At 46.4% G+C, this 27,101-nt stretch overlaps 1 protein-coding gene across 2 annotated transcripts in view; it reads left to right on the top strand.

Moving 5' to 3' along the window:
- The window catches only part of Dhc64C (dynein heavy chain, cytoplasmic), a 188,630-nt gene that overhangs the window by 59,779 nt on the left and 101,750 nt on the right, over positions 1-27,101 (top strand). For both annotated transcript variants that reach the window (XM_075866271.1, XM_037418917.2), the window contains exons 30-39: positions 659-941; positions 3,281-3,381; positions 4,296-4,446; positions 10,873-11,119; positions 15,830-16,016; positions 19,967-20,179; positions 20,779-20,931; positions 21,839-21,924; positions 22,818-22,974; positions 23,728-23,961. In XM_075866271.1, coding sequence (XP_075722386.1) covers positions 659-941; positions 3,281-3,381; positions 4,296-4,446; positions 10,873-11,119; positions 15,830-16,016; positions 19,967-20,179; positions 20,779-20,931; positions 21,839-21,924; positions 22,818-22,974; positions 23,728-23,961 — 1,812 coding nt within the window. The remainder of the gene's footprint in view (positions 1-658; positions 942-3,280; positions 3,382-4,295; positions 4,447-10,872; positions 11,120-15,829; positions 16,017-19,966; positions 20,180-20,778; positions 20,932-21,838; positions 21,925-22,817; positions 22,975-23,727; positions 23,962-27,101) is intronic.

The following is a 27,101-nucleotide window of genomic DNA, read 5'->3' as shown; positions in this document are numbered from 1 at the left end:
TCAAGATTGAGCCAAAAACAGAAAAAAACATTTTAAAGACCCATGTCCCCCCTTAAGCCCGACATCATTCAATCAATCCCTTAGAGTGACAATCTGAGAAGATTTGGTGGAAGGCCCTGGCTGGGCTGTGGATCAAAATTCAACGTGGAGGTGAAAGAGATACTTAAACAATGCACATGTGTGCTGTAGTGGAGGGACTTTCCTTCATGCATCATATATTGCATGACAGAAGCATAGAATCGTGCCAGGCATGAAGTGTGGATTGAGGAACGAGTGGGTGGGCCCAGCCATTGAAAAGGACTCGAGCATGTCTAATCATCATCAATAGAAGAGCCATCAACAAAGTGAACAGCTGCTTAGGTTCACATGCTGCCCTGTGGAAGTGCAATGGACTCTTCACTGATTTGCAAAAAAAAAAAGTTATGGCATAGTGGGCACTTATGTACTGTTAGGCATTCAATGATACTTTGAAGCATGCAACGTCACTCGCACAGTCATTCGTTTCCTTACGGCATTATAGGCATGCACCGAGAACTGAAGCAGGTTAGCAGTTCAGAAGGTAACGTGCATGAGGCCCTAATATGCTGTCGCAGCAGACACTTGAAGGTGAAGCTCAAGCGTCCTCCAATTTTTTTTTCCACTCTCTTCCACACAATAGATCACGGAGTTTGTGCACAAGCGTGACGTGACTCGCTCTCTGCTGAAGAGCGGCGTCAAGGGTCCTCGGGACTTCCAGTGGCTGAGCCAGATGCGCTTCTACTTCGACCCGCGACAGCCCGAGGTGCTGCGCCAGCTGTCGATTCACATGGCCAACGCTCGGTTTAGCTACGGCTTTGAGTACTTGGGCGTCCAGGACAAACTGGTGCAAACACCCCTCACAGACCGCTGCTACCTCACCATGACACAGGCCCTGGAGGCACGTCTCGGAGGATCGCCCTTCGGTGAGATAGATACTGTACTTTCTCGCATGTAACTTATGTATAAAATAGAGATAACTTAAGGGTGAAGTTTGATTTTGGGTTATACAGTCAAGCCTTCTTATAACGAACCTAATGCGGAATCCGTTCGCTGTATACCGAAGTTCATAGTAAATGAAACACAGCTTTCAAAAAAAGTTGCGTGTGAAAACACAAACTTTTTTTGCCCCAAAAAGTCCGTGATGCACGTGTTTTGAGGAACAGAAGTGATAAGGGCGGTCTCGAGTTCATTTAAAACGGCAGGGTGCTCGTTCGCCGAGGCGCGTGGCATAAGCTACATGAAGCACTGACTCCAAAGTTTCGTCGTTCTTGCAATCCGATTCCTTCAAATCGCTCTCGCCACATACTTTATTCACAATGCCCCAATCCATGCACGGTTCCGCAGTGTCGGCATCATCATCGGCTGTAATTAAGCCATCACAACAGATGTCCCACCCGCTTTCCCAGGTCGGAGTCGACGAAATGCGGCCACAAATCGCCGCCGCAGTTCGGAAGCTTCAGGCTCGACATCGGGCTCGACGTCGACGAAGTCGGTCTCGCGAAAACAGTTTCGCGCGCATGTAGTCGTCACCGCCGCCCACGAAATATTCACCATCTCCACAGCTGAATACAGAGATTCCCGAAGCGGCAAGTTGGCTGCCAGATGGTCAACAGCTATGAGCAAGTGCTAACGCAACGCGGCACCTAACGCGCTGATTGCGTTCAAGCCAAGCAGTCACACGACGTTTTGTTGAGCGGCACGAAAAAGTGTGCTAGTCCTCCCGTCGGCCATCATGACCACACACGCGCACCAAGAGCAAGCAAAACGCGCACACGCAACACTCATGCCAGAGTGCGTGGAACAGCTCTGGGCCCGTTTCCAGTCAGAAAACGAAACTAATTCGAGCCAGCATGGCGGGCGTCGCGTAGCGGTGGAGACGAGCGAAGGGGTTGTGATCAAGAGAGGTGAGCAGACTTGCGGGAGAAGGGCAAGGAGTTGCGATAAAGAGAGGGGAGGATGCAATGGGAGGGCGACTTTGAAAACCAAAACAGATGGGAAGGAGGCAGGTTGGGTAGCTTGCGTGAAAGGTCCGCGAAACTCGCATGTAGAAAAACATGGAAAGAGTGCGTGGCTGCCTGAATCGGTGCACGCGGCGGTGTTCGAAGAATCGGCGGCCGTGGTCAAAAAATCGTTTCATGGCGCCGGCGGGTTTGCGTGGCCTCACGAACTTCGATATTTCACAATTCGTTCCGCGCAAATTAACAGCCGTTTTCGCGCTTCTGCACGCACGCGGATGGCATGTCGAGTCGAGTGCGAAATGAGCGAGAACAAGTCCTAAACACGAAACGAATTGCAAATTATCAGAGTCGGTGGGGTAGCGTACGCGTGTGCACTAGACGCAGACTATCGGATACAGTCGGTGGCCGACGATGTTGGTAAATGGTCTGGTCACTCCAGGCCGGCGATGCCAACAACAGTACCAGCGATCAAAAAACAGGGTAAATGGCCGACCGGTCTTCGAAAGATTGGTGGCAGTGTGAAAACACGGGCCTTGTCTGGCGATGTGGGGTGCTTAGAGTAGCAGGGGGACAAAGGACGGAGGGGTGCTTAACAAAAAGCGGTTGGAGAGAGCGGCAGCTAGAGGGGCGTGGAGGCAGGGTCGGCGTTTAACAATAAGAATGTATGGGCACCTCGCCGATGCCTGACTGGTGGTCGAAATTGGTTTCCCGGGAAGTCGGCAGACCGCTGATTCCGCTCGCTGTAACCGATCAGCGGCACTCGAAGACGTTCGTTGTAAGTGGGATTTTGTGCCATTGAAACAATGTATATTTTCACGGTCACATGGATATTGTTCGTTTTAAGCGAAAGTTCGTTTTAAGTGGGGCCATTATATGTGGGCTCAACTGGATGCGAATTTCTGTGTTCAAGGCAGCTGTATGGCGATGCTTCACGCAATTCACAGACACAATGGCTTCAAGGCAATATGAGGGAATCTGAAGTTCTTTTCAAGGTTGTAGTTTGGGGTGGAGGTCATAAGCAGGGCTGGGTTGCAAGACAATATGATGTGCTTGTTTCTACTGCAACTAATATAGCACAGAACTTTTAGGGACTATGAATTGTACACGAAGAGTCTGTTCCAACTTGCCCAGCTATAATGTGTGTTTGCATGTTAGTTTGTGTGCAGTCTTTTTCTACATTGTTCAGTTTCTATGTTCATTGTCCTCAAGGTTCATGTGTCTATTTTTCATTTGATGACTGAACCCACGTTAAATCGTCCTACTCATTCTTATAACCCGTAACCTCTGTTGTCTCTTCTTCACAGGACCGGCTGGTACTGGAAAGACAGAATCAGTGAAGGCCCTTGGACATCAGCTGGGCCGTTTTGTGCTGGTATTCAACTGCGACGAGACCTTTGACTTCCAGGTGAGGGGGATGAAGGGACCCCAGGATTTAGTTTGAATCATCAGAAATTCTTGTCCAGCTAACTGGGGAGACTTCCCTTTAGTTGTTGTCGTCACTAGTGCACGTGTGCTCTTCATTTAACCCGTTCTTTTTCTTTTTTTTCCGTGCCACCCAATGTTAGTCTAGTCTTCAAGGGGCAGCTTGCTCAATTCATCTACACTGCAATTAAAGTGCAACGAACACATGGACAAAAGAAGGCACCAAGATGTGTGCTACCTGTGCGGTCTTCCTTCGCCTTCTTGTTCTTAGTGTTTACACTATGGCGTAATAACATGGCTAAATGTCTCCTCGAGATTAGCAGTAGCTCTAGGGTAGCTGCGAAATACTCTAAGCTTTGCCGCCCTATTAGAAGTGCTGTGTAGAAGGCCGGAACTCCCACCCACGGCACCATTGAAGCTTACTGCTCTTGCAAAGTGCAATCATGTGGGGAAAAGATAATGTTGCTGGTATTTCGTTTCTATTTCTTGAGCAGCGTCTACTATTTTTCAGTGATTTGATGTGTGCAGAGAAGCTCACTTGCGGACTCTTGCACGTACAGTATTGTGTGCTCTTCAAAAAATAACAAAGCTAACAAAGAGCAAGATAATGAAAATTGATATGGGCAAACATGGTAGAAAAGTCTTTTTTGTTTTTCAATAACAGTAGACAGGGGACAAGAGATCAAGGACTGTGCCTAGCTTAGTGTTCTGCTTCAGCACTGTTATGAAGGATTTGTTCCAACTAGTCGACTCTCAACTCTCATGCATTGTGGGTGACTTTTCTAAACATTTGGGCAAATGCCAAGGGGCCCGGAGTTTTATATGTGTATTGAACGGGAAACCAATCAAGAAAGCTCCATGACCCCAACCACAACTTCTTCACTCTTGCACGTGCAGGCCATGGGCCGCATCTTTGTGGGCTTGTGCCAAGTGGGCGCGTGGGGCTGCTTTGATGAGTTCAACCGGCTCGAGGAGCGCATGCTCTCGGCTGTCTCACAGCAGATCCAAATGATCCAGGAGACCCTGCGCAGCCGTGAAGGAGGGAAAGGTAAGCACTGATTTTATGCCCTTGTAAGTTGTGCTCTTTAATGCTGCTGTTGACTGCAGCTTGCTGCTATTGACCACTGATTGCAACAGCTGATCGTGAGTGCTGATCCTGATTGCCGCTCTTGAACACTTCACTGCTTTTTGTTTAGAGCTGTTGAGAGCATGCTAGCAACTTACGAACCAGGTATTAAAATTGCAAGTAATTTTTGTGTCAATCTATATATAACGAACAATTATATAACAAAGTATTGATTATAACAAAGTAAATGAAGAAGGTAGAGTGTTTAGAATATATGTTTGTAATTATCGGATATAATGAAGTATTTTCGTGGCAAATGTGAGGCTGTTATGATGAGGTTTGAGTATCTAACAAAAAAGTTCCTTCACTAGCTTCAGCTGTCTCACCGAGTGATTGCCTGCAAGATTGGTCTTAGGGATCATATTGTTGCGAGTGACTGTGTTTATTTACAGATGAGGTGAAAAGGCGTTGTGAAATAGCAGCGTACTTCTGAGACAGGCCAAGAACGCTTCCACCCAACCACACAGTCCAGGCGCCGCTCCACTACTCTTCTTCTTCTTCCGCGCCCCGTAGGCTCGCGCATCTTCGTTTCATTTCCCCCGGCGGCAGACGAAGCTCGCCGAGCGAGTTAAATAGGCCTATGATGGTACTGTTTGAGGCGGGCTACGTGAACAACTTGCGTAGTGCGCGAACGCCGGTTATTGGCTGTGACTCGGGCGACAACGTAATTCACGTCACTGAGACGAGTGACTATCACGAATGGGCCGGAGTAGTTTGCTAGAAACTTCCGGTACAATCCTTTTCTACGAACAGGAGTCCACAGCCACACATAGTCACCAGGAGAAAACTCTACGGGGATATGCTTGGCATCGTAGCGACTCTTGCTGTGTTCTTGCGAAGACAATGTTCGAAGGCGCGCTAGTTAACGTGCTTCTTCAGCGCGACACAACATCTGAGCGATGGACAGATCTTCCTGATGTGAGAAAGGTAATAGAGTGTCCAGAAAACTCTGTGGATTTCGTGCGTAAAGCAGAAAGAAGGGTGAATGTCCAGTAACTTCATGCTTGGCGGTGTTATACGCGTAAGTAACAAACGGTAAGACGGCGTCCCAGTTCCTGTGGTCAGCATCAACGTACATCGATAACATATTCGTGAGAGTTCGATTTGTTCTCTCAGTGAGACCGTTAGTTTGCGGATGGTAAGGGGTGGAGTGGCGATAAGAGGAGCCACAGAGGCGCAAAATTTCTTCAACCACATCGGCCATAAATTGTCGTCCACGGTCACTGATGACAACCCGTGGAGCACCGTGACGCAGTATGACCCGTTGTAACAGAAAAGAAGAAACAGCGGCTGCTGTGGCCGATGTCAGTGCGTCCGTTTCCGTATAACGCGTTAAATAATCCACGCACACTATAACATATCGGTGGCCCGATGTAGTCTTAGGAAGGGGTCCGAGCAAGTCAATGCCGACTTTTTCAAAAGGGGATGTCGGTGGAGGGATGGGCTGCAAATAACCCGCCGGGGCAGTGGTGGATGGCTTGTGGCGCTGACATATAGCGCAGCTGGTGACGTACTGTTTTGTGGTCTTCCACATTTTTGGCCAGTAGAACCTCTCATGTAGTCGATGCAGCGTACGTGTGAAACCGAGATGACCGGATGTTATGTCATCGTGCGCACAACGAAGGACGACCTGGCGCAGGCTTTCCGGCACCACTAGAAGCAACGGGAGGCCATCGGCTGAATAGTTTCTTTTATACAGCAAGCCATTTGAAATTTTAAAGTGCTTGTCGACGGAGTTATGTGCAGCTTCGAGCAAAGGTTTCAGAGTAGGGTCGCGCTGCTGCTCACGTTTGAAGCTGCTGGTATCTGGGAAGTCAAACGAGACTGAAACTAAATAGTCATCAATGTCATTGTCGTCAGCATTGGTGTGTACTGAAGGAAGGCGGGATAAGCAGTCGGCATCTGTGTGACATCGTCCACTCTTATAGGTAACAGAAAAGCTGTACTCTTGGAGGCGCAACGCCCAACGAGCCAGCCGGTCAGACGGGTCACGAAGTCCCAAAAGCCAGCATAGTGAGTGGTGATCGGTCACTATTGTGAACTCGCGGCCATGTAGATACGGTCGGAACTTCTGAATGGCGAAGACGACTGCTAAGCACTCGAGCTCGGTGACGGTGTAGTTCGTCTCTGCTCTGGTCAGTGTCCGACTGGCATATGCTACGACGTGCTGGCGACTGTTGCAGAGTTGGACCAGCACAGCACCAACACCTAGCCCACTAGCATCAGTATGAAGTTCAGTCAAAGCATCAGGATCAAAATGCTTTAAGATGGGTCCTGAAGTCAATAAAAACTTCAGCTGTTGAAATGCAGCCTCACATTTATCATCCCACAAGTACGGTGTGTCTTTATGAAGAAGGGACGTCAGTGGGGAGGCAAGTTGTGCGAAGTTCTTAATAAATCGGCGGAAATATGAGCACAGACCCAGAAAACTTCGCAGGTCCTTCACTGTTCGTGGTGGTTCAAAGTTGCGAACCACTGCGGTCTTCTGTGGGTCTGGTTGCACGCCTTCTTTATCCACGAGAAAGCCTAATACGAGGGCTTGACGTTCTCCAAAATGACACTTCTTTGAGTTTAAAACAAGGCCAGCTTCGCGTAAGCATTCAAACACAAGCGACAAGCGGTGGTTATGCTCTTGAAAAGTCTTGCCGTAGATAATCACGTCATCTAAATAGCACATGCAAATTTCCCATTTTAGTCCACGGAGTACTGTATCCATAAATCTCTCAAATGTCGCTGGAGCATTGCACAAATCAAAGGGCATAACGTTGAACTCAAAGAGACCGTCTAGTGTTACGAAGGCAGTCTTCTCTTTATCTGAGGGATGCATAGGAATTTGCCAATACCCAGAACGCAAGTCAACTGAAGAAAAATAGGAGGCAGAATGCAGGCAGTCCACGGCGTCATCTATACATGGCAAAGGGTAGACGTCTTTTTTTGTGATGGCATTTAGGCGACGATAGTCGACGCAGAATCTCCATGAATTATCCTTTTTCCTCACTAGAATGACAGGAGCTGCCCATGGACTACACGATTCTTCTATGACGCCCTTCTTTAGCATGTCTTCAACTTGCTCAGCGATGACTTTCCTTTCGGAAGGCGAGACACGATAGGGCTTCTGGCGTATTGGTGGTGCTTGGCCTGTATAGATGCGGTGTTGCGTACGTGAAGACGGTGGCGTAACGGTAGACGTCTCGTCTTGGGCAAAGTCAAAGACTGAGGCGTAGCTTGTGATCACCTCCTGCAGCAGCGACCGTTCAGTTGATGGAAGTGACTTGTTAATCATACGGTCAATGCTGGCAGAATAGTCGCGGTACGAGTTGGCATGGGGTTTCTTTACATCCACCGACAGTTGGAGTGACCGTATGGTAAGAGTACTTTGCTCTTGAAAGCTTGCCAATTTAAGTCCTGCAGGCAGATATATGGGCTGCGCGGAAACGTTCACAGTCCACAAATCGGCACAACCATCGACGATGAGCACGAGGCAACGAGGCACAATAACGTTTTTCTTGAGGGGGTTACTGAAGTTCGGCTCGGCTAAACCATAGTAAGAACCCGCACAAGAACGCGGAGAGTTTACACGCACAAACATTGCGGTATGTGGGGCCAAGCAGACGTCTTCAGACACGGAAAACACTTCCAAGCAGTCATCAACGGTATCTTTTGTCAATGGAGGCGGCAACACGGGACGAAAAATAATCCCACCACTACCACAATCTAGAGTTGCACCACATTCCCGCAAAAAATATATACCTAGAATGACGTTATGGGTCGCTCGTGCAAGCACCGTTAGTTCCGCTCGAAACGTTTGATTTCCTATAGAAAGTAAAACAGAACAAACTCCAACCGGGCTCAACGTTTCTCCCCCTACGCCGCGGAACGTAGCACTCCGATTCCAAGCAAACATTACTTTCGTCCCTAGGCGATTTTTAAAAGACATGCTCATTATGGAAACGGCAGCACCGTTATCAACTAGTGCAACAGTACTCACATTGTCTACAAAAACACTCACTTTGTTCTCAACCATTACAACACAAGGGGGTCTTGCGGAAGATGATTTTGCGGCCTCGCCCCCATTGGTCGCACCAGTTAGTTTCCCAGTGGTGGTGGCGTCCCCGAGCGGCGACGCGGAGACGGGGATCGCTGTTGGCGTGCTGGTGGTGGGGTAACGCTGCGGTCGGAGCAAGGCGAGTCAGCACGTGCTGCGTGTTGCTGTTGGAAAGAGCCCTGAAATGGTCGAGACTCGCTAGCAGGTACATAGGGCGTGTACAAGTTGAAACGTGGAGCTCGCTGTTGGCGACGGTAGCAGTACCTAGCGATGTGTCCAGGTAGCCCGCAGTTGTAGCAAGTACGGGTGTCGCGTCTAGTCATCCCCGGCGAAGTAAACCTCGTCGGTTGATAAAAGCCGGGCGATGGTGGTCGAGGAGTGAATCGCTGTGACGCAGCTTGCCTGCGTTCCTGGTTTCCGAGTGGTCGTTCACTTCTCCGTTCGAACCGATCGGTGTAATTCGGGTGAGGCTCAAAGTAGCTCTGTCGACTCCGAGGTACCAGTGGTTCACGGGGCCGTTGGTCGAATGCACACTGATGGCAGACACTAGCGGTGTCCACAGCTTGCAGTTGAGCAAGTTCTTCCTTAACCACTCGTCTTATAAGAGAAGAGATCTCGTCCTGCGATGGAAGGTTGACACTTGCAATCGTGGGCGCGTTGTCAAGACGTCCAAATTTTGGTAGGACTCTCCTCCTCTTTAGGGTTTCAAACGCTCGGCAGTGTCTCCTTAGGTCGGAAGGTGTGTGTAAGTCTTCCTTAGTGATAAGGAAATTGTACACGTCTTCCGCGATTCCCTTGAGGAGATGACCTACCTTATCTTCGTCACACATGGTCGCACTCACGATTCCGCAAAGCTTCAAGACGGCCTCGATGTAGGTGGTGCATGTTTCGCCAGGTAACTGAGCTCTGCGTGAAAGAGTTTGCTCCGCCTGCTTGACCTTAGCTGTTGAGTCACCAAAACACCTCTTCAGCTCGTCCACGAAAATGTCCCATGTGGTCAATGCACTCCCATGGTTGTCGAACCAAAGAGACGCGGTGCCGACGAGAAAAAACACCACGTTCTCGAGCTGCTTAGCAGTGCTCCAGCGGTTGCTGCGATTCACTCTTTGGTAGTGCTTGAGCCAGTCGTCAACATCGTCATCCGGCTGCCCCAAAAAGGTCCTCGGCTGACGTTCCGGCATGCCGCAGCGATCTTGTCCTGGCGGGTGAGCGTGTTGCTCATCAGCAACGAGGTTGTTATGGCCTGCTCCCGCGTCCTCCATGTCTGGTAGCTGCGGTGGCAAGCCTGCCAAGCGTCTGCTCCGTCGCAAAATCGGTAGAGCTGGGTCGTCCAGATCGATGTACCCGGCACCTTCCACCAAACTGTTGCGAGTGACTGTGTTTATTTACAGATGAGGTGAAAAGGCGTTGTGAAATAGCAGCGTACTTCTGAGACAGGCCAAGAACGCTTCCACCCAACCATACAGTCCAGGCGCCGCTCCACTACTCTTCTTCTTCCACGCCCCGTAGGCTCGCGCATCTTCGTTTCAATATGCATTTTTAAATATTCGTTTTATGGGTGGTTGCATGAATTTCTTGAGGCTAATATGGTTTAATTGGTTTTTGTTTATGACGTGCGCAGTATAAGTGCACCTGTGTAGGTTTTTAAATGATTCTGCCTCTGTATATCCTTGTCCCTTTGTGTTCATTGTGTGACAAAACTTTCTTTCTTTCCTTCTAAATGTATTTTCTTTCTCCACTTCTGTAAAGCCTTCCTTTGGCTGACGGCAGGCACGCAGCCAGAAATTTTTTTCTTTTTTTTTTGGTGGGGGGGCACCACATTGATTTCGAGAGGGGCACCCTGTTAACATGGCCATTTTCCGCTCTCTATGCCATGGCGAAAAAAAAAAATTTATGGGGGGGTGGGGCATGTGCCCGGTGTGCCACCCCCTGGCTAGCTGACGGTATAAATAAGAAAGGAAACATACAATGGGTAAATGAATTACATTTGCTGATAACATTGCACTGTCATTCTTGAATAAATGTGGTTCTCCTGAATGTCACATGGGCCACATGAATACTGTGTGAGGCATAGCTTTTATGAACGAAGCGTGAAAGCATTTTATCTGTGGCTAGTACCTACTTATTTATTTATAAAGTACATAATTTCAGGTCAAGTCCTTGATTACACCTTATCATTCCCTGCTGAGGTTCCCCTACTTTGTTTTTGCAGCAAAAGATTCAATCGCCTATTCAAGCCTTTCACAAGCGAGGTGTCATTTTTAAACAAATTGTTGTTTTTTCGTTCATGTTCTTCTCTGCAGGCACAGACCAGCCACTGTCTGTAGAGCTGATTGGGAAGCAGGTTCGGGTGAACCCGGACATGGCCATTTTCATCACAATGAACCCTGGCTATGCTGGCCGCTCCAACCTGCCTGACAACCTGAAGAAGCTGTTCCGTTCTTTGGCAATGACCAGCCCTGACCGGCAGCTTATTGCCCAGGTCATGCTCTTCTCACAGGGCTTCCGCACGGCCGAGAAGCTCGCCTCCAAGATTGTGCCCTTCTTCAAGTAAGCTCGTTTTCTCACTTAAAACTTGCTTCAGTATATGTGCACAACTTCTCTAAAGTATTGAGTGTTTCCTGGCAGAATGTCTTGGACATTGCCTTCAGTTCGAAACACTTGTGGTCTAGGTGATACTGCTGCTGAAGGTTCTCGATGATCATGTCAGAAGCCTGCAGTTGGTCTTTGAGTCACGCGATCTCGTAATCCTTGGAACAAAGAGCCTCCGCCTCTTCTCTCTGCTCAGGTGCCTTTGAACCGGACTGGGCGACATCGGTTCATCGAGGTAGCACTTAGTCGCACCATCACCGTGTTAATTGTAAAGGCACACACAGGGTACCGCCGTTGGGAGAAATGTGCGGCCATTCTGAACTGTAGGCACGAAGTCCTCATCTTTGAAAAGCCCAGAGCAGATCCGCGCTTTGGTCCAGTTTGAAGACTTCTTTCAAGGGCTGCGAGCCATAGCTTTCTGTGGCGGGAGCTCTTGGGCAGAGTGTGATAAAACCTTGTTTCCGTAGCCATCCACACAACCCCCCTGCTTGGGCAAAGTCAAACAGCATTCAGGCATGGTTAATGCATTGAAAACTGTCTGGCTGCATTGAAAATTTGTGTTGGCAGCATCAGGGAAGCACATGCGAGCGGTAGCAACAGGATGCAGTGCGACTGTAACAAAACCATAAGTTTTTTTAAAAGATTTGCATTAATTCATGTGCTTGTTCTACAGTGGTGCATTAAAACAAGTCAATTCCATTAGCAAGATAAGGCCAGTTGTTGGTGTCCAGCAATACCCTTGGAAGAGGGTGAAGAAAACACTACAGGTGTACGTGCTTTCTGCAGACCTTTTTCAGAGAAGTTACTAGGCCGGGCAATGTGTGCAGGAAACGTTGTGGGAAAGTTCGGGGAAAGGTGTGTAGTACGAAGCTAATATGTGCCATCAAGGAATAATGAGCAAGACGAGGGTCCAAAAGTACAGATGGCTACACGGCGCTACTGTTAGCAATTAGCCCCGAGAAGTTGGAGTGGCGCCGCCTGGCAAATGACGTCACAGCACGAATTCCTTGATGCGAGCCGCGGCGTGCCTACTTAATGATGCACTCGCTTTGTGCACTGTTCCAATGTTAGCGTTCGCTTTTTGCTTGTTTCAAGCTGCAGATGAATGAAAAAAACAGATTAAGTAATTTTTTAGGTAAAACGATAAAAAGTTTACTTTTGCTACTGCACAATCACGCGCTTGATTGTATGGCAATGTGAGATGAGTGAAAAGGTCTGTGCCGCGCTGCTAATTCCGAAGATGGATTTCATTCATGGCGACGACGACTGAATTCTGACGGCTGCGAAAATCAAGAACATGCTTCTGCTTGGATACAACAAACTAAGCTTGTGCGAACATTCAAATGCTTCGAATATTTGAACGAATAATTGAGTATTCGAATTCGCTTCGATTCGAATTTAAATTATCGAATATTTTCAAAGTATTCGCTATAAATAAATAAATGTATATTAGTCCACTTGTAAAGGTGGTTTCACTGCATAGTAGTGGTGCTAAGCCGTGAAAGCATTTCTCGAGTTAAAGTTCGCTATGTCATGAAGTCCCCCTTAAAATTTAAAGGGGCTCTGCAACACTTACTCAGCTTGGTCAGAAAACGCTGCCGATCGGTAGTCGAGGCTACTGAGGACACGCGAGTCAAATATTATAGCGCAGCATGTGTCCTGTAATTCACAATAAGTTTTCAAAGCTAAATATTGCTTTCTTCCCTCGGCAAATGACACTAAACAAGCTCAAAAATCACTTGTCACAGCTAAGAAGGAATATACGGTTCTGGTCACAGCCATTGGCTTATAAGAGCATGGCGCGTTCGTTGTTACCTGGGCCGCCACTTGTCCACGAGTATGTGCGCGATCGCACTGAAAAGCCGCGTATTGGAAGGGAAAAAAAAAAGACATGCTCAAGGTCACTGGGTGCGTGTGACGTATTTTCTTTCGCTGTACCATTTCTCCCTGCTGAGCTTCCAGCTACTTTGTCAGGATGAGAAGAGAGAATGCAATTGCAGCGTGCAACAAATTTTTGGAACTTCGCTCATACTGGACTGATTCTAGAAACTTTGTGCCGATAAATTTTTCAGGTAACAAGCACGTTTACTGACTCCATGGCTACATGAAAATGTGCTCCAGGGCCCCTTTAAAGGAACATGTTACCTTCAAATCAATTTTTTATTTCATTAAGCTTGTTATGACGGCTTATATGCTCTAAGTATAATAAATTTTAAAATGTTTAGTATCTTACAGGTTACAACTCGCATCCTACAAAAACTACCACTCAAGGTTGTCTCGACTTTCTTTGAACGAAAAAAAATGGCATTTGCATAGAGCCTATATTTCAATTTAAAAGAAATATTGTGCAGGTTAGTTTGGTCTTTATAAGTATTCCCTTTTTTTTATATGTCATACATATTATTCGAATTCGATACGAAATTATTTGACCAAAATCACTATTCGCTTCGAATTTGCTTTAAAACTAAAATTCACTATTTGCACAAGCCTACAACAAACTCATTGACGCATTACCATATGATTTTGAGAAGGAATTGAGACACCATATTTACATTATAAGGTTGAGATGGGCATGGGTTGCTCCTTTCGGGGATATCAGGGCTTCTCCTCCCCTAGAATAATTTTTACCGGAGGAGTCCACGTATCTACGAACAGTGCTTTCACAAGTGTATCAAGTCCCGCGCTCGCGTGCAGCAACGAGTATCGCAACGTATACCGGAAGATGTTTGCCCTAGAATACCGCAGTTGTTTCTTTCGTTTTTCTCGTGTACTTGCTCACGCAACACGTTTAGTTTCATGTTTCTCTCACAATAATTTTGAAGCTTTAATTGACTGAAATTATTGAGGTTAAGTAAGGTTGAGGTTAGGTGCGGCAATTCCTATGGCAGTCAGGTTCTGTCTTGGTGAAGAATCGTAGCAACGGAGCGGTGGCGCTTCGAACTACCAGTTTAGATAGCCATCTTATATGGTTAATTTCCTTGCAGTTGATTACCTGTTGGTGGACACAATGTGCGAGACCAGTGATCGCCTCATTGAGGCGAAGGTAGTTTAGTTATTACATGGGGTTGTTTAGTTATTACATGGGGTATTACATTTTCGGGGTTGGGGGAGGGCACTTACTTGAAATGGTAATTTTTCTCTCTGCATGGGGAAAAATTTTGGGGGGTAAGGGACAGGCCGTATGAGCCATCCCCTGGTTACGCCACTGCTTGGGCCACATTCGTAAGTGTGCCATAGAAAGAGTTCATCTCAACTTTCTGACATTTCTGTTGAAATCCTTGCTATCAACGGTGCTCCCACGTGAAGCTCCCATTAGCATTTGTGATGCGGCGGTTGAGAACTCCAGCATTTCACGCAAGTCAGGGTATAGGACTACATAATCCCTGGCGGCTAAGGAGAAGAAACCTGTACATATGATCCCAGTGAACGGAAATACCTCATTATTTCAGTAATCGTTGTGTGTGTGACAGCATTATTTTATTTGTTTGACGAATATGTTAAGTGAGTGCTTATAACAAATATTCGTGTAATGTTTCCTGCTGGAGGGACCTCAGTTCTGTCAAACCATTTAGATCATTTGCTGATGCAGGCATAACTTGCATGGTAAAGCGTAATGCATTTAGTTAATTGAAAACGCCCCAATTTCATTTCTAATACTTCGGCACAGACATGCTCTAATCCCGAAGTCTAGGCCTAGTTGAAGTAACATTAGTACCACTAAGCATGTTTTCTTAGCACCCATTCTGTGATGTACGCGATAAAAATGACGAACGTCTTCTCCTGCATCATGTTCGCAATAAATCTTCCGTTCAAACGGGAGTCTACCTATCTTAAGCTAAATTATCGAAATTTCTACAGCTCTGAAAACTTTCACTTGTTGTGAAACCTTGCACCTTGTATGTTGAGAAATTTGCGTCACGAAATTGAGGAATAATCACCAACGTATCGCTAAAGAGCATGTACACTGCGGGCGCAGAAAAAAGCGACAAGAGCCGGCAGAGCAGGCAAGTCCGTGCCGTGACGTCACATTGCCGCGATTGCAGCAACGCCAGTGTTCGTTCTCGGGGCTAATAGTGCGCTTCACTGCATCAAATGTATGTAATGGGATGAAGATGCAAATAGAAATTAATGAAGATGCAAATTGAAAGAAATTGGCTATCTTACAGGGATGTATACACTGTGATGCCTATATGTATATCTTAGATCGAATTGCCAATATATCGATGTGTTTGCTGACCCCATTCAGATTTATGGACCTTGGTTTTACGATAAAATAATTTAGTTATATGCTGAAATTTCCTGGCAGTCTGCACTAGCAATAGTGAGGAGGCACTTTACTATCTCTAGCAATGCTTACCTTTCAAACAGTACTGCTGCTCTTTTTTTTTTTCGTTAGTGAAATGGCAAATAGGGAATTTCTCTGGATCCAACGCTTCATCGAGAGGACTTGTCTGTGTCGCAGCAGCATATGTCTTTCTAGCAACAGTGATTGGTACATTTTTCAGGATAGTGCATTCTTTCCTGAGATTTCCTTTTTTCCCGAGCTTACAATGTTCTACTGCATCCTACTGAGAATGAGTTCCGCAAAAAGGTGTACTCACACGTGTGCGAATCGCCCTTTTCTGCTTGTCGTTTCATGCATTTTGAGTCCTCTGCTTTCTCTTGCAGGCTGTGCAATGAACAGCTGTCCAACCAGTCCCATTACGACTTCGGCCTGCGGGCGTTGAAGAGTGTGCTTGTGAGCGCAGGCAACATCAAGCGGGACCGCATCCAGCGCATCCGGGATGAGCTGCGAGAAAAAGGCGAGGGAGCCATAGAGGAGAACTCCATCGCCGAACACCTTCCCGAGCAAGAAGCGAGTCTCATCTTTTGTCTGTCCTAGTAAAAGTTTTAGACTTGACCTTGCACAGTGTATTATATAATCTGATTCAATGGAGTTACTGCAGATTGTCAGTCAATAAGAAGTGCTTACCGTAATTACTCGAATCTAACGCACGCCTTTTTTCCGGTTAAGCGAGTTCATAAATCGCATGCGCGTTACAATCGAGTGCAAAAAAAAAAAAATGAATACGGTCGTTCTATTGCCATCGGCATTTCCGAAACGGCCGCCTCGTGCGTGCTTCGGCATGGCGCGTCGGCCATTTCTGCCTATGTGTTTCCCGTGTGCAGCACTTCGTACGTGTGCTGAGGAGTTCGTCATCTTCCAGTTCATTAGCATCGACGGCATGGAAGGGCCGACTCCAAAAACTCTACGAGTGCACCACGATGCCGCTTTTAAAAGAAAAGTCATCGCGTGTGCCGAAACAGACGGAAATCGGGCTGCATCGCGGTCGTTCAGAGTTCCCGAAACAAAGCATGCGGGACTGGCGGAAACAAAAGCAGAAGATTGTCGACAACAAAGATTCACGCAAAGGCTTCAGCGGACCACAGCAGGGTCGGTTTCCGCAAATTGAAGAGCTGCTCGGCGAGTATGTGATTGAGCAGTGAGCGGCACAGCGGCCCGTGGTGACAGAACTGCTCCAAGTGCAGGCTATGCAGTTAGCTTTAGATAAAGGGCTAACGTGGAGCCAGTTCAAAGCGAGCAGGTGCTGGCTAGCTAACTTTATGAAGAGGAACGGCTTTTCCCTCCGAAGGCGAACGGGCATATGTCAAAAGTTGCTGGAGGAGTACGGAGAAAAGCTTCACAGTTTTCAGAGGTTCGTCCTTAACTTGCGGCACAACAACGGCTACCTGCTTGGGCAAATCGGGAATGCCGATCAGATGCCTCTTTGCTTCGACATGCCTGGCACCACAACCGTCGAGAAGAAGGGGGCGAAGCAAGTTCGCCTGCTGACATCGGGCCACGGTAAAACAAGAGTGACGGCAATGCTCCGTTGCACGTCAGATAAGCACATGCTTTCCCCGTACCTCATATTTAAACGGAAGACGCTCCTGAAAGGAGTCGTTTTCTCGAGTAGTGTGATCGTGCGGGCCAACTAGAAAAATTAGTGCGCGTTGCAATCGATGTCTTACTTTTTTTTTTCTTCGTGAAAACCGAGTGCACGTTACAATCGAGGGCGCGGTAGAATCGAGTAAATACGGTAAATGAAATAGCAGTCTCCTAATTATTTGGTGCTGTATTCTGGTAATAATAATAATAATAATTATAAAAAAACACTTTATCTCACTAAACAAAAACTTTTGCAACTTTCATGCAAATGGTACCACAATGGTATAACTATCATTTAAAGCGCACGAAAAAACAGACATAAAGAGAGGACAAGCGCTTAAGCGCTTGTCCTCTCTTTATGTCTGTTTTTTCGTGCGCTTTAAATGATAGTTATACCATGCATATCCAACTAGCCCAACTTTCGATTCTGTGGTACCACAATAGCAATCTCTATATAACATTTTTCTTACTGACCGTCTGAGACATATTCAAACCTTATTATAACAATGTCACAACTGCCACAAAAATACTTAGTTATACAGTCAAAACAAAGTTACATGTTGCAGCAAAACAAGTTTGTTATATCTGAAAATGTGTTATAAAGATATATTCCTAACACTATATATTGGTACAAAACTATTATTAATTTACTTTGTTATATCCGGCTTCGTTACATCGATGTTTGAGTGTACTTGAAAATTCATTATATACTTATACTCATAGCACTGTTAATCGACAATTCTTAACATCCATGGTCAAGATATCGAAGTTTGAGTTACACTTGTGACGCCGGTATTCTGCTTGAAAAGCCGCCTTTTGAATAAGGACAAAAACTCTCTGCACAACTTCGTACTATTTCACCACCAATTGTAGCAGTAAGAGCCATTTGCCCTTTAGTTGGTCAACAGATTACTAAAAGTGCAGTGTTACTACAGTTGAATCTCTTTATTTCGAACACGCCTAATTCGAACTTCAGTTAATTCGAACTCACGATGAGGTCCCGTCGAAGCTATGTGTATTCCAATGGGCGAAAACGGCCAGTAATTCGAACGCCCAAGCACTTCCGACAGTTAATTCGAACATACCGTGCTCCGAAAATGCTCTCAGCACCCCGCCCAACCCCGCGGCGGCACCTGCGACACCTAAACGCTGCCCGTGAAGGAAACGATAAGGAAAGAAAAGGCTGCGGTGGAATATTTGCTATCTCTCAAATGCCGATTTGTGATGCGCTTGTGTCGCGCTTCTCCCTTTTCCGTCCATGCCACGTAAAGACCCTTCTCCTTCCAACGCCGCGCGCGAAGAGAGTGAGAAAAAAAAAAAAAGAAAGCTGTCGCTGGGTTAAATGAATGTGTCGTTGCAGGAAAGGAAAAAGGCACTATCTTCTGTAGCCCTTGCCCCTTGCGAGAGCACGGCTTTGCGCCTTGGGGGGGGGGGGGGGGTCTCTCACGCGCCAGTGCCACGCTTCCTCTGTTCCTTTCCTGCCACGTAACCATTCTCCATTTAACGACGTGCGCGAAAAGTGCAAAAAAAAAAAAAAAAAGCTGCCGTGGAGTGTTGGTTTTCTCTCAAATACCGATCTGCTTCTCTCCGCGTGGAGACGCTCCTCCTTTCTCTTCACGTGCTGGCCATGCTGCGGCTGCGTGGCGGAGAGCGGGAGGCTCCACTATGCAGCAATCGTTGTCGTCATCGGCGCTGGATATTTTCGCGCGCAACTTCTCTTGTCAGGAGAATGCTGAAGCTGAAGTAGAAATGCTTTGCAAGCTGCGTGCGAAATTGATTGACTCAGTGCAAGGCAAACGTGTGCAGACGCGAATTACCGATTACTTCAATTAATAACGGATGTCCTGTGATTTGTGAATAAATGTAAGTCTTCTTAAACTTCCCCCTCGTGTGTTAGCTCAATGCACATGCGCCACTGCATGGAGAGCCCTCCGTTTATTTAACTTTCATTAATTCAAACTCCTTTTAATTCAAACAAATTTTCGGGCCCCTTTGAGTTCGAATTATAGAGATTCGACTGTATTTCTGCTGGGGCAATGTTGCTGTTTGTCTATTTCTCTACCCTGTGGTGACGTTAGCATCTGCGCGAGCTTTACCTTAAAAGCTACAATAAGCGTGCTCTTCCATTCTCAGATTAGAGCCTGCTAGTTTTATCTCTCATCTAGTGTGCTTACTGTGCTAATATCAATGCTAGGCTGACTTTTTCCTTTAGCTCGAGTGTTGTATTTGACTGAACATCGATATCAGGATCTCCTATAAAATTATCCAGTGTGCTCAAGTTTTATCCTAAAATAGAAGGCGCTTGGATCTGTAAGATTACCATATTCACTCGATTCTAACGCGACCACAATTGCAATGCAAGGGGGGACTTCCAGGAGAAAAAAATTAAATAGAATAGCTGCGTGCATCATTTCACTTTTTGGCCAATTTAAATTTAGGTGTTCAACTGTAACCAAGTCAGTTGAACCCCATCAAGTTGCAAAAATCAGAAAAAAGATGCTTGTTACATTCGAGTAAATACGGTAATCAAACCAATCTAAAGCTGAAGAGCAGCAGCGGGGCTCACGCAGGCTCATTTGGCAGGCTCATTGGACGAAGAGTCAGAATAGAAGAGCCAGCCCAGTGAATGGTACTGCGTCTCTACTCTCGTTACGCCATCTTGAACATGCCAAAAAGCTTGATGTTGTGTAAATGAACAAACATAATTAGGGGTACGTCAGGGTGATATAGGTAGCATTTGACTGTAGACAGAGTCCATTTGTGATTGTCAGGCTGTTGCCAACCATATGCAAGAGTGCAGGTGCTGCGTTGTTTGTCTGAAGATAGCATATGAGCTGTATCACAGTGCTGCGTTGTGTTTCTTGTGTCGTGTTCAGATCCTGATCCAGAGTGTGTGCGAGACCATGGTGCCCAAGCTGGTGGCCGAGGACATCCCGCTGCTCTTCTCACTGCTGTCTGATGTGTTCCCTGGTGTGTCATACACTCGAGCCGAGATGCGCTCCCTCAAGGAGCACATCGTCAAGGTCTGCCAGGAGATGTTCCTGGTGGCCGGCGAGGGAGAGGAACAGGGTGGCGCATGGATGGAGAAGGTAGGCCCACTGTTGCTTGCTTTTTGCACTCTGTGCCAGTTTGCGGCATTCTACGTGAAAAGCCCAACTGGGTGGTGTTAAAGCAAGGTTGCTGGGGCACTATTGCGATGCTAGATTATGATACAATGCATGTGTTATGCCAACATCGATATGTTATGCCAACAGCCGATAATTCACTAGAGGATTTCCAACGCTATCGGTGTTTATAGAGTGTGCTTCATGAACCTTGAAGTTCATTATAATGGATTATACTGCCAAACAGAGAAAGCATCAATTGAGCAGCACAGCAGCAGCATTTTTGAACTTGCGCCAAAGACATGTTTAGTTGAAGTATCTGGCAACTGGCAGATCACATGGCCTGCACACTTCAGCATTCAACTGAGAATATTTTGTACATGACTGAATTACGCATTGTGTCTGAATGACACAACATATCTTGTGCATGAGTAGCTAGGGAGTTAGTTTGTTGTGCCACAGTACAGTAATGACAAGACTGAATCACGGGCAATGCTTATGGGCAGCCATAATCCTAAGTTCGTTGACTGCCAGCGTGTCAGATTTGCTGCGAGCTGACCCGCTGTCTTTGTTGTGGCCTGCAGGTTCTTCAGCTGTACCAGATCTCCCAGCTGAACCATGGCCTTATGATGGTCGGCCCCAGTGGTAGTGGCAAGTCGACCGCCTGGAAGGTGCTGCTCAAGGCCCTCGAGCGTCTGGAAGGCGTCGAGGGAGTAGCACACGTCATCGACCCCAAGGTGACTAGGATGCTTCTTGTGTCAGTTCACACCTGTCACGGTAGTTTGTCAAAGGCACATGGCTGCTAAACCGCTGGTTGCGGGATTGAAAAACGGTAGTGGGGGCCGCATTTTTGTGGAGGCGGAAATGCTTGAGGCCCGTGGGCTTAGGTTTAGGTGCACTTAAAATAACCACATGTGGTAGAAATTTTTGGAGCCCTCTACTACGGCATCTCTCATGATTATATAGTTTTCCGACATTAAACTACCATAATTATTGATTTGTCGGTTTGCTCGCTGCTAAGATGTTTTTTCTTCTGTGTTTCATGTTGAGTTTATGGATATGTTCCTTCTAAGGAGACTTAGATTGTGCAGAGAAAATAAGAGTAAGCTATTAATAATGGAATGTAAATAATTGCATCAATGCAGCAGGGCTTGGGCCAAAGTGTTCACTTGTATCAATAATCAGCATGCTTGAGTGAGTTAAAAGTAAAAGATATTGCTTAACATGAATTTGGAAGTTTCGTTTCTTTTGCTACTATTGACAGCAAGTTCTGTCAGTAGTAGCAAGCAAGCAACTTGCATGCGTATTGCTACACCGTAACATAGGGTTTATGTTGGGCCGTATATTGTCCTGTATAACCTTCACAAAGAATATACAGCAAAAATGGAGATGGAATCGAGCCGCAGGTTGTACTCTAGTTTGGTACATGAGATTGCTTCGCTGCAACGCGTTACAATATTGCAAAAGAAGAGAACTTTACGGCAACGTACAGGAACTTTTTTAATTATTATTTTTGCACTGCTCAAGCGAGTCTGGCTGCAGTTTATATGCAAGGGCAGCTTGTACACAAGAAAATACTGTATTTACATGCCAGGTTTTGTTCAGCGTGGGCACGGTGCCAACTTGTACTTCTCTTATTCGCAGGCCATCTCTAAGGAGGCACTCTACGGTGTGCTGGATCCAAACACCCGTGAGTGGACTGACGGGCTGTTCACACACATTCTGAGAAAGTGAGTTCTACTTTTACTAATTTTTCATCATTGCAAGTTTGTCTAATAAGTGCATGCACGCTTCTTAGCTTCTCTAGTTTAACTCTCAGGCGTGTTGTTAACTGTTACTTTGAACTTTTTCTACTGTTAAAGAGTGAGGCATTCTCCTATTTTGTATAAGATGGCAGGTCCTGTCAGATCAGGTGTCCTCAAAGTGTGTTCCGCGGTGTGTAAGGGTTCCGCACGCCCTCTCCTTGGGGTTCCGCGAGCCACCGATAAACATTCCCTGGTTCCGCACTTGCCCGCTCAGCTCAATTTGATGGCAATCCCGATATGTGATCGATCTAGGGTACCTCCATTATTCACGCTCAAGCGCTAATAAGCACATTTCAATTTTATTGAAAATAAAAATGAAAAAACCTCGCAAGGCGAGGGGGGGTGGAAGGTTGTTGCTTGGCACCTAATTGAGTGTATTGTGTTCTTGTAAACTCTTACCCAAGAACATTGGCAACATGCAGGGTTGGAATTTGAAATCAGGTGTTCTGCATGCGTTGCACCTCTCACTTTCGCTCATTGTAGCTTAGCAGGGTTTCCTCGCACCAGCATGCTTGACAACCTCTGTGTTAGATCATCAGTGGCTGCTTTCGTAGCTTGTGTGTGAAATACTAACACGCTAGTGTTTTGAGACTGTTTACCAGAGGATATCGCGGGCCTGCCCAGGTATGCATGAATCATCTGCGAGAAGTCAGGAACAACGCATGCTTGCACTCGACATTCATTTAGATTGTGCAGTTGGGTGTTGGTCTAATGGCCGGGGCCTGGTAATATTTGGCGGCCTTTAGTTTTTTTTTTTGGTCGGTGGCATATAAGTACTCAAAAGGTAGGTTACAACAAGACAATTTTTTTTTTCTCAGGATCATTGACAACGTGAGGGGGGAGATCAACAAGCGTCAGTGGATCATCTTCGACGGCGACGTTGACCCCGAGTGGGTCGAGAACCTGAACAGTGTGCTGGACGACAACAAGCTACTGACTCTGCCCAACGGAGAGCGGCTCAGCCTTCCACCCAACGTGAGTTTTGTGCTACGCATTTAGTCGGTATTAAATTTATGTGTTGTATTGTTTGACAGAGTTCTTAAAAAAGGAAACTATCATTGCATTATTTTCTTCGTCTTGCTTCCAGTGACATACTTAGGCTTGCATAACATGCGCAGTTGCTTCGTTTATTCAATATGTTGATCCACCTTGCAACACTTTCTTAGTGTGTATGATATGCTTGAACTCCTTCATTATAAACACTGATGTAACAAACAATTGGGTATGAGAGACACCAGTGTGTCTGCATTTAAACAGGCAATGATAAGAAAATGCACATAGCACCCTGCTTTTAAAAAACATCTCGTACAAAATATGAGAATTGCTGCCCGGACCGTGTCTCTAATAAAGGGGTTCAACTGTATTTGTATAGTCCTAAAAAGTGCAATGTCTTTGCTAACAAAGGCCGGGAACTGTCCCCAAACAGTGACTGAATGGGGCAGGCTCATATCATGCATTGACCAGTCATGTATGAAATGCATGGTAGAGGTTCTTCCTTTTCATTAAACTTGCCCCTTAATTGTTGAGACAGCCTTGTTAATTTATTTGCTTGCCCTTTGCAACAAGATGCAAAGTTCACGTTTGCTTGAAGCTTTGTCGTTAACACCAAACATGGTAGTTAGCACATGCCTCAAAGCACAGCTCGTTATTCTGCCATCATCTTCACATAACCAGTACGCCTCAACCAACACGCATTAACCACTGGCCCGCTTCTCCCTTTGTTGGCAGGTGCGGGTGATGTTTGAGGTGCAGGACCTTCGGTTTGCGACGCTGGCGACAGTCTCCCGCTGTGGCATGATCTGGTTCAGCGAGGACGTGTTGAGCACCGAAATGATCTTTGAGCACTTCCTGCTGCGGCTGCGCCACATTCCCTTGGAGGAGGCCGAGGACGACAACACGGCCTACCGCAGCAGCAGCAAGAAGGACTCGGCCAAGGAGGACGCCCTGTCACCCACCTTGCAGGTGAGCGACGATGTTGCCACCATTCCTTAAAGTTGATTGCGTAGAAGTTAAAGGTTCAATGAAAGGCTGAGAAAACTGTTAAGAAAGGTTCAGTCATAGGTCAACAAAGATGAAAAAATTGGCGCAGCTTGCGCTACTGGTGCAATGCTGGAACCAATAGCAAAGCTAGTGTTCAGACTTCTGAGGAAGGAGCTGTCCTTCCCGAGTCCTTGTCCCTTCTCTGTATACGTGGCTTTGGTAAAAACATGTCATGTGACAAATGTTGCGTGGTTTCCTTTGCGGAGACATTTCAAGCTACTAGGATTAAGTCACTTCGTAAGGGATATGTCACAAGATCATTGTGATGTGATTTTACGTCATGAAACTATAGTGTTACTTGATTGTGCTGAAAGCTTATCCCATGACTAGTGTTGTTACATGATCACCAGGTCAGGTTCGTCTTCGATTAAAGAGATAGTTAAACCTCGATAATTCTAAGGCCGCTCGGCCGCGAAAATTTTTAGAATTAAGCGGATTTTCAAATTAACCAAAATGAAAAAAAAAAGCAAGCAAGTGCTACAAGAGAAAATCACATTTATTTTCTTTGCAAGAAAAGGTTATTTGAAATAATTTGTGATATTGGATTGCTTGTTGTGGTAGTTTGGCGCCCCAAGTGCCATGTTCTCAAACCTGCTCATAATAGTCAGCATTTCTCTGTCAGCACCACTACACTCAACAAAGCTGCGGAACGTGTTCACAGCATCGACAACTAAAGCCAAAGCAGGCCCGGGCGGACTCGTTATCGTCATCATCATCGCAGTCATTGCCGATTAGCCCACTGTCAGCGACGTCCTCATGCACATAGGGGTATTATAATCTTTGTACACCTGCCTCAACACTGGAATACTTCACGAAGCCTAGTCCTTCGTCTGGGTCGGTGATCCGGGCGCACATAGTCTTCCTTGTCGTCTACCCCGCCGCGGTGGTCTAGTGGCTAAGGTACTCGGCTGCTGACCCGCAGGATTGAATCCTGGCTGTGGCGGCTGCATTTCCGATGGAGGCGGAAAGGCTGTAGGCCCGTGTGCTCAGATTTGGGTGCACGTTACAGAACCCCAAATGGTCTAAATTTCCGGAGCCGTCGATTAGGGCGTCTCTCATAATCATATGGTGGTTTTGGGACGTTAAACCCCACATATCAATCCTCACTGTCTAGGCTGGACGAGCTGCAATCTTCATCGAGATCTTCGCCACCTTGTTTGCGGAACCCGGCATGTTCAAAAAAGTGCCAGATAACCTTTGGCTCCAACTACTTTCATGCAAAGGCAATTAAACAGATCGCACCAAGCAGATCGATGTGGTATTGCTTTCCAGTGTTGTAGTAAAGTAGAACCTGCTTCAATAGGGGGAAGCGGTAAATATTCTTTGTTTGCAGAATCACCCTATGGTCCATCGGCTGCGATATGGCCGTAGTATTTGCTGGGAGGAAAATGATCTTGACGGCTTCCAGGTTTGTGATGTACCCATGGGCGGAACAATTATCAATAACAAAGAGCACTTTCCGCCCTTAAGCGGCAAATTTCTGGTCGAGGAACCGCATGTGTTGCTCAAATATCGCCGCCGTCATCCAGGCCTTCTTGTTATGTCTGTGCGTGACAGCATTCCTCAGAGGAAGGCGCACATTCTTAAATCACCTAGGCTTGGCCGATTACGAGCAGTGGAAGCTTGTTGCTTCCAGACATGTTTGCGCCGAACCTCTCCTTGGGCTGCTTTCTTCCCGAAACAGTGGTGTTCCTGGCAGCAAATGTTTTCGTCTTGTAGCATCTTGTAGTACAAGGCTACCTCATCCAAGTTGTAGACATCGTCCTCACCAAGCTGCTGAAGCAGCGGTGCCAGCGTACGCATCTGCCAGCCGTTAACAATGTTTGTGTTGGCGCTGCAGCTTTCGCTGCCCACGGTCAAGTATGTAAGGTTCCTTCGCTTTTTAAATCGGGTGAACCATTCATTACTGCACTTAAAGCCTTCATGGCCAAGGCGCAGTGCCAGGCCATCGGCCTTCTCCTGAAGGATGGTGCCGTTCACAGGAAGATGAGCTGCAGTTGCATGCTGCAGCTACTTCATCAAAGTGACCTCAACGTCCGGGCATGCTGGGAAGCGAATCTTTGTTCGCTTTGACGAATGTGTTTTCTCGTATGCCTCGAGCAACTTTTCTTTGTTTTTCAAGATGGTCGAGAGCGTCGACAAGGGAATCTTGTGCTTTTCGGCGAGTTGGTTCTTCGTGCACGTCGACTTCTCAGCTTCCTCGATTAAGGAGGGACGTGGCCATGAAAATTATCTTTGTTATTTATGGAGTTAAAGGGATGAAATTCAGTGTGCAGATGTCATTTGTCGCGTTGATATCATAACTGAAATAGCTTTTAAGCTAACATGCTTTTGAGTTTGAACACTTGATAGATCCTCATTGTCACCCGAATATTAATTAGCTAATTAGACACGAGTTTGTCGAAATGTTCACAGGATATTCACAAGGGTTCATTTTATGCCGTAATGCTAATCGTTTATTTTTAATATTTTAGTAAGTTCACAAAAATTTTCTTAAAATGTCCTGGACATATTGTCTTGCCAACATTTTTTGCAAAAAGCCAATTGCAAAAGTCTGTATGATATGCACACAAATATGGGCAGCTTTTGGCACTCACCAATGTCTCAAAATCCAAGTCCAGGAAACGGAATGGCTATAGATTAATTTGTTGTGAAATGGCTCAGGGATGACTGACAGCAGCTGCTCAAAGCTCCGATTTGTCCTCTCTATGATGATGGCAATATGGTGGCACTGTGCCAAGGGAAAACTGCAAACTTGCATTTTGCTATGCCCAATTTTCACATACCTTTTGATGACAGCCCTCCAGTAAAATGCTTGTTTCTCAACCTCTACTACTTATTTTGGTCTAAAATCACACTATGATGTAAAACATGGTCTCAGGATTCCAGAAAATATTACTTGAAAAACTGAACGTTTTGACCAAATTTACAATTCTCATTGCCACGTCCCTCCTTAAGGAGAACTTCTTCTACAGCGTCAGCACCTTGTACTTCGGCATTGTGAGTTCAACAAGCAGGCAGGACTTTGCATGCGAAAAAAGCAGGCGTGGGCGGGGAAGTAA

The sequence above is a fragment of the Rhipicephalus microplus genome, chromosome 6 (assembly GCF_043290135.1).
Source record: "Rhipicephalus microplus isolate Deutch F79 chromosome 6, USDA_Rmic, whole genome shotgun sequence".
NCBI lineage: Eukaryota > Metazoa > Arthropoda > Arachnida > Ixodida > Ixodidae > Rhipicephalus > Rhipicephalus microplus.
Note: the sequence above shows the minus strand (reverse complement) of the source record. Positions and strands in the feature narration are given on the sequence as shown.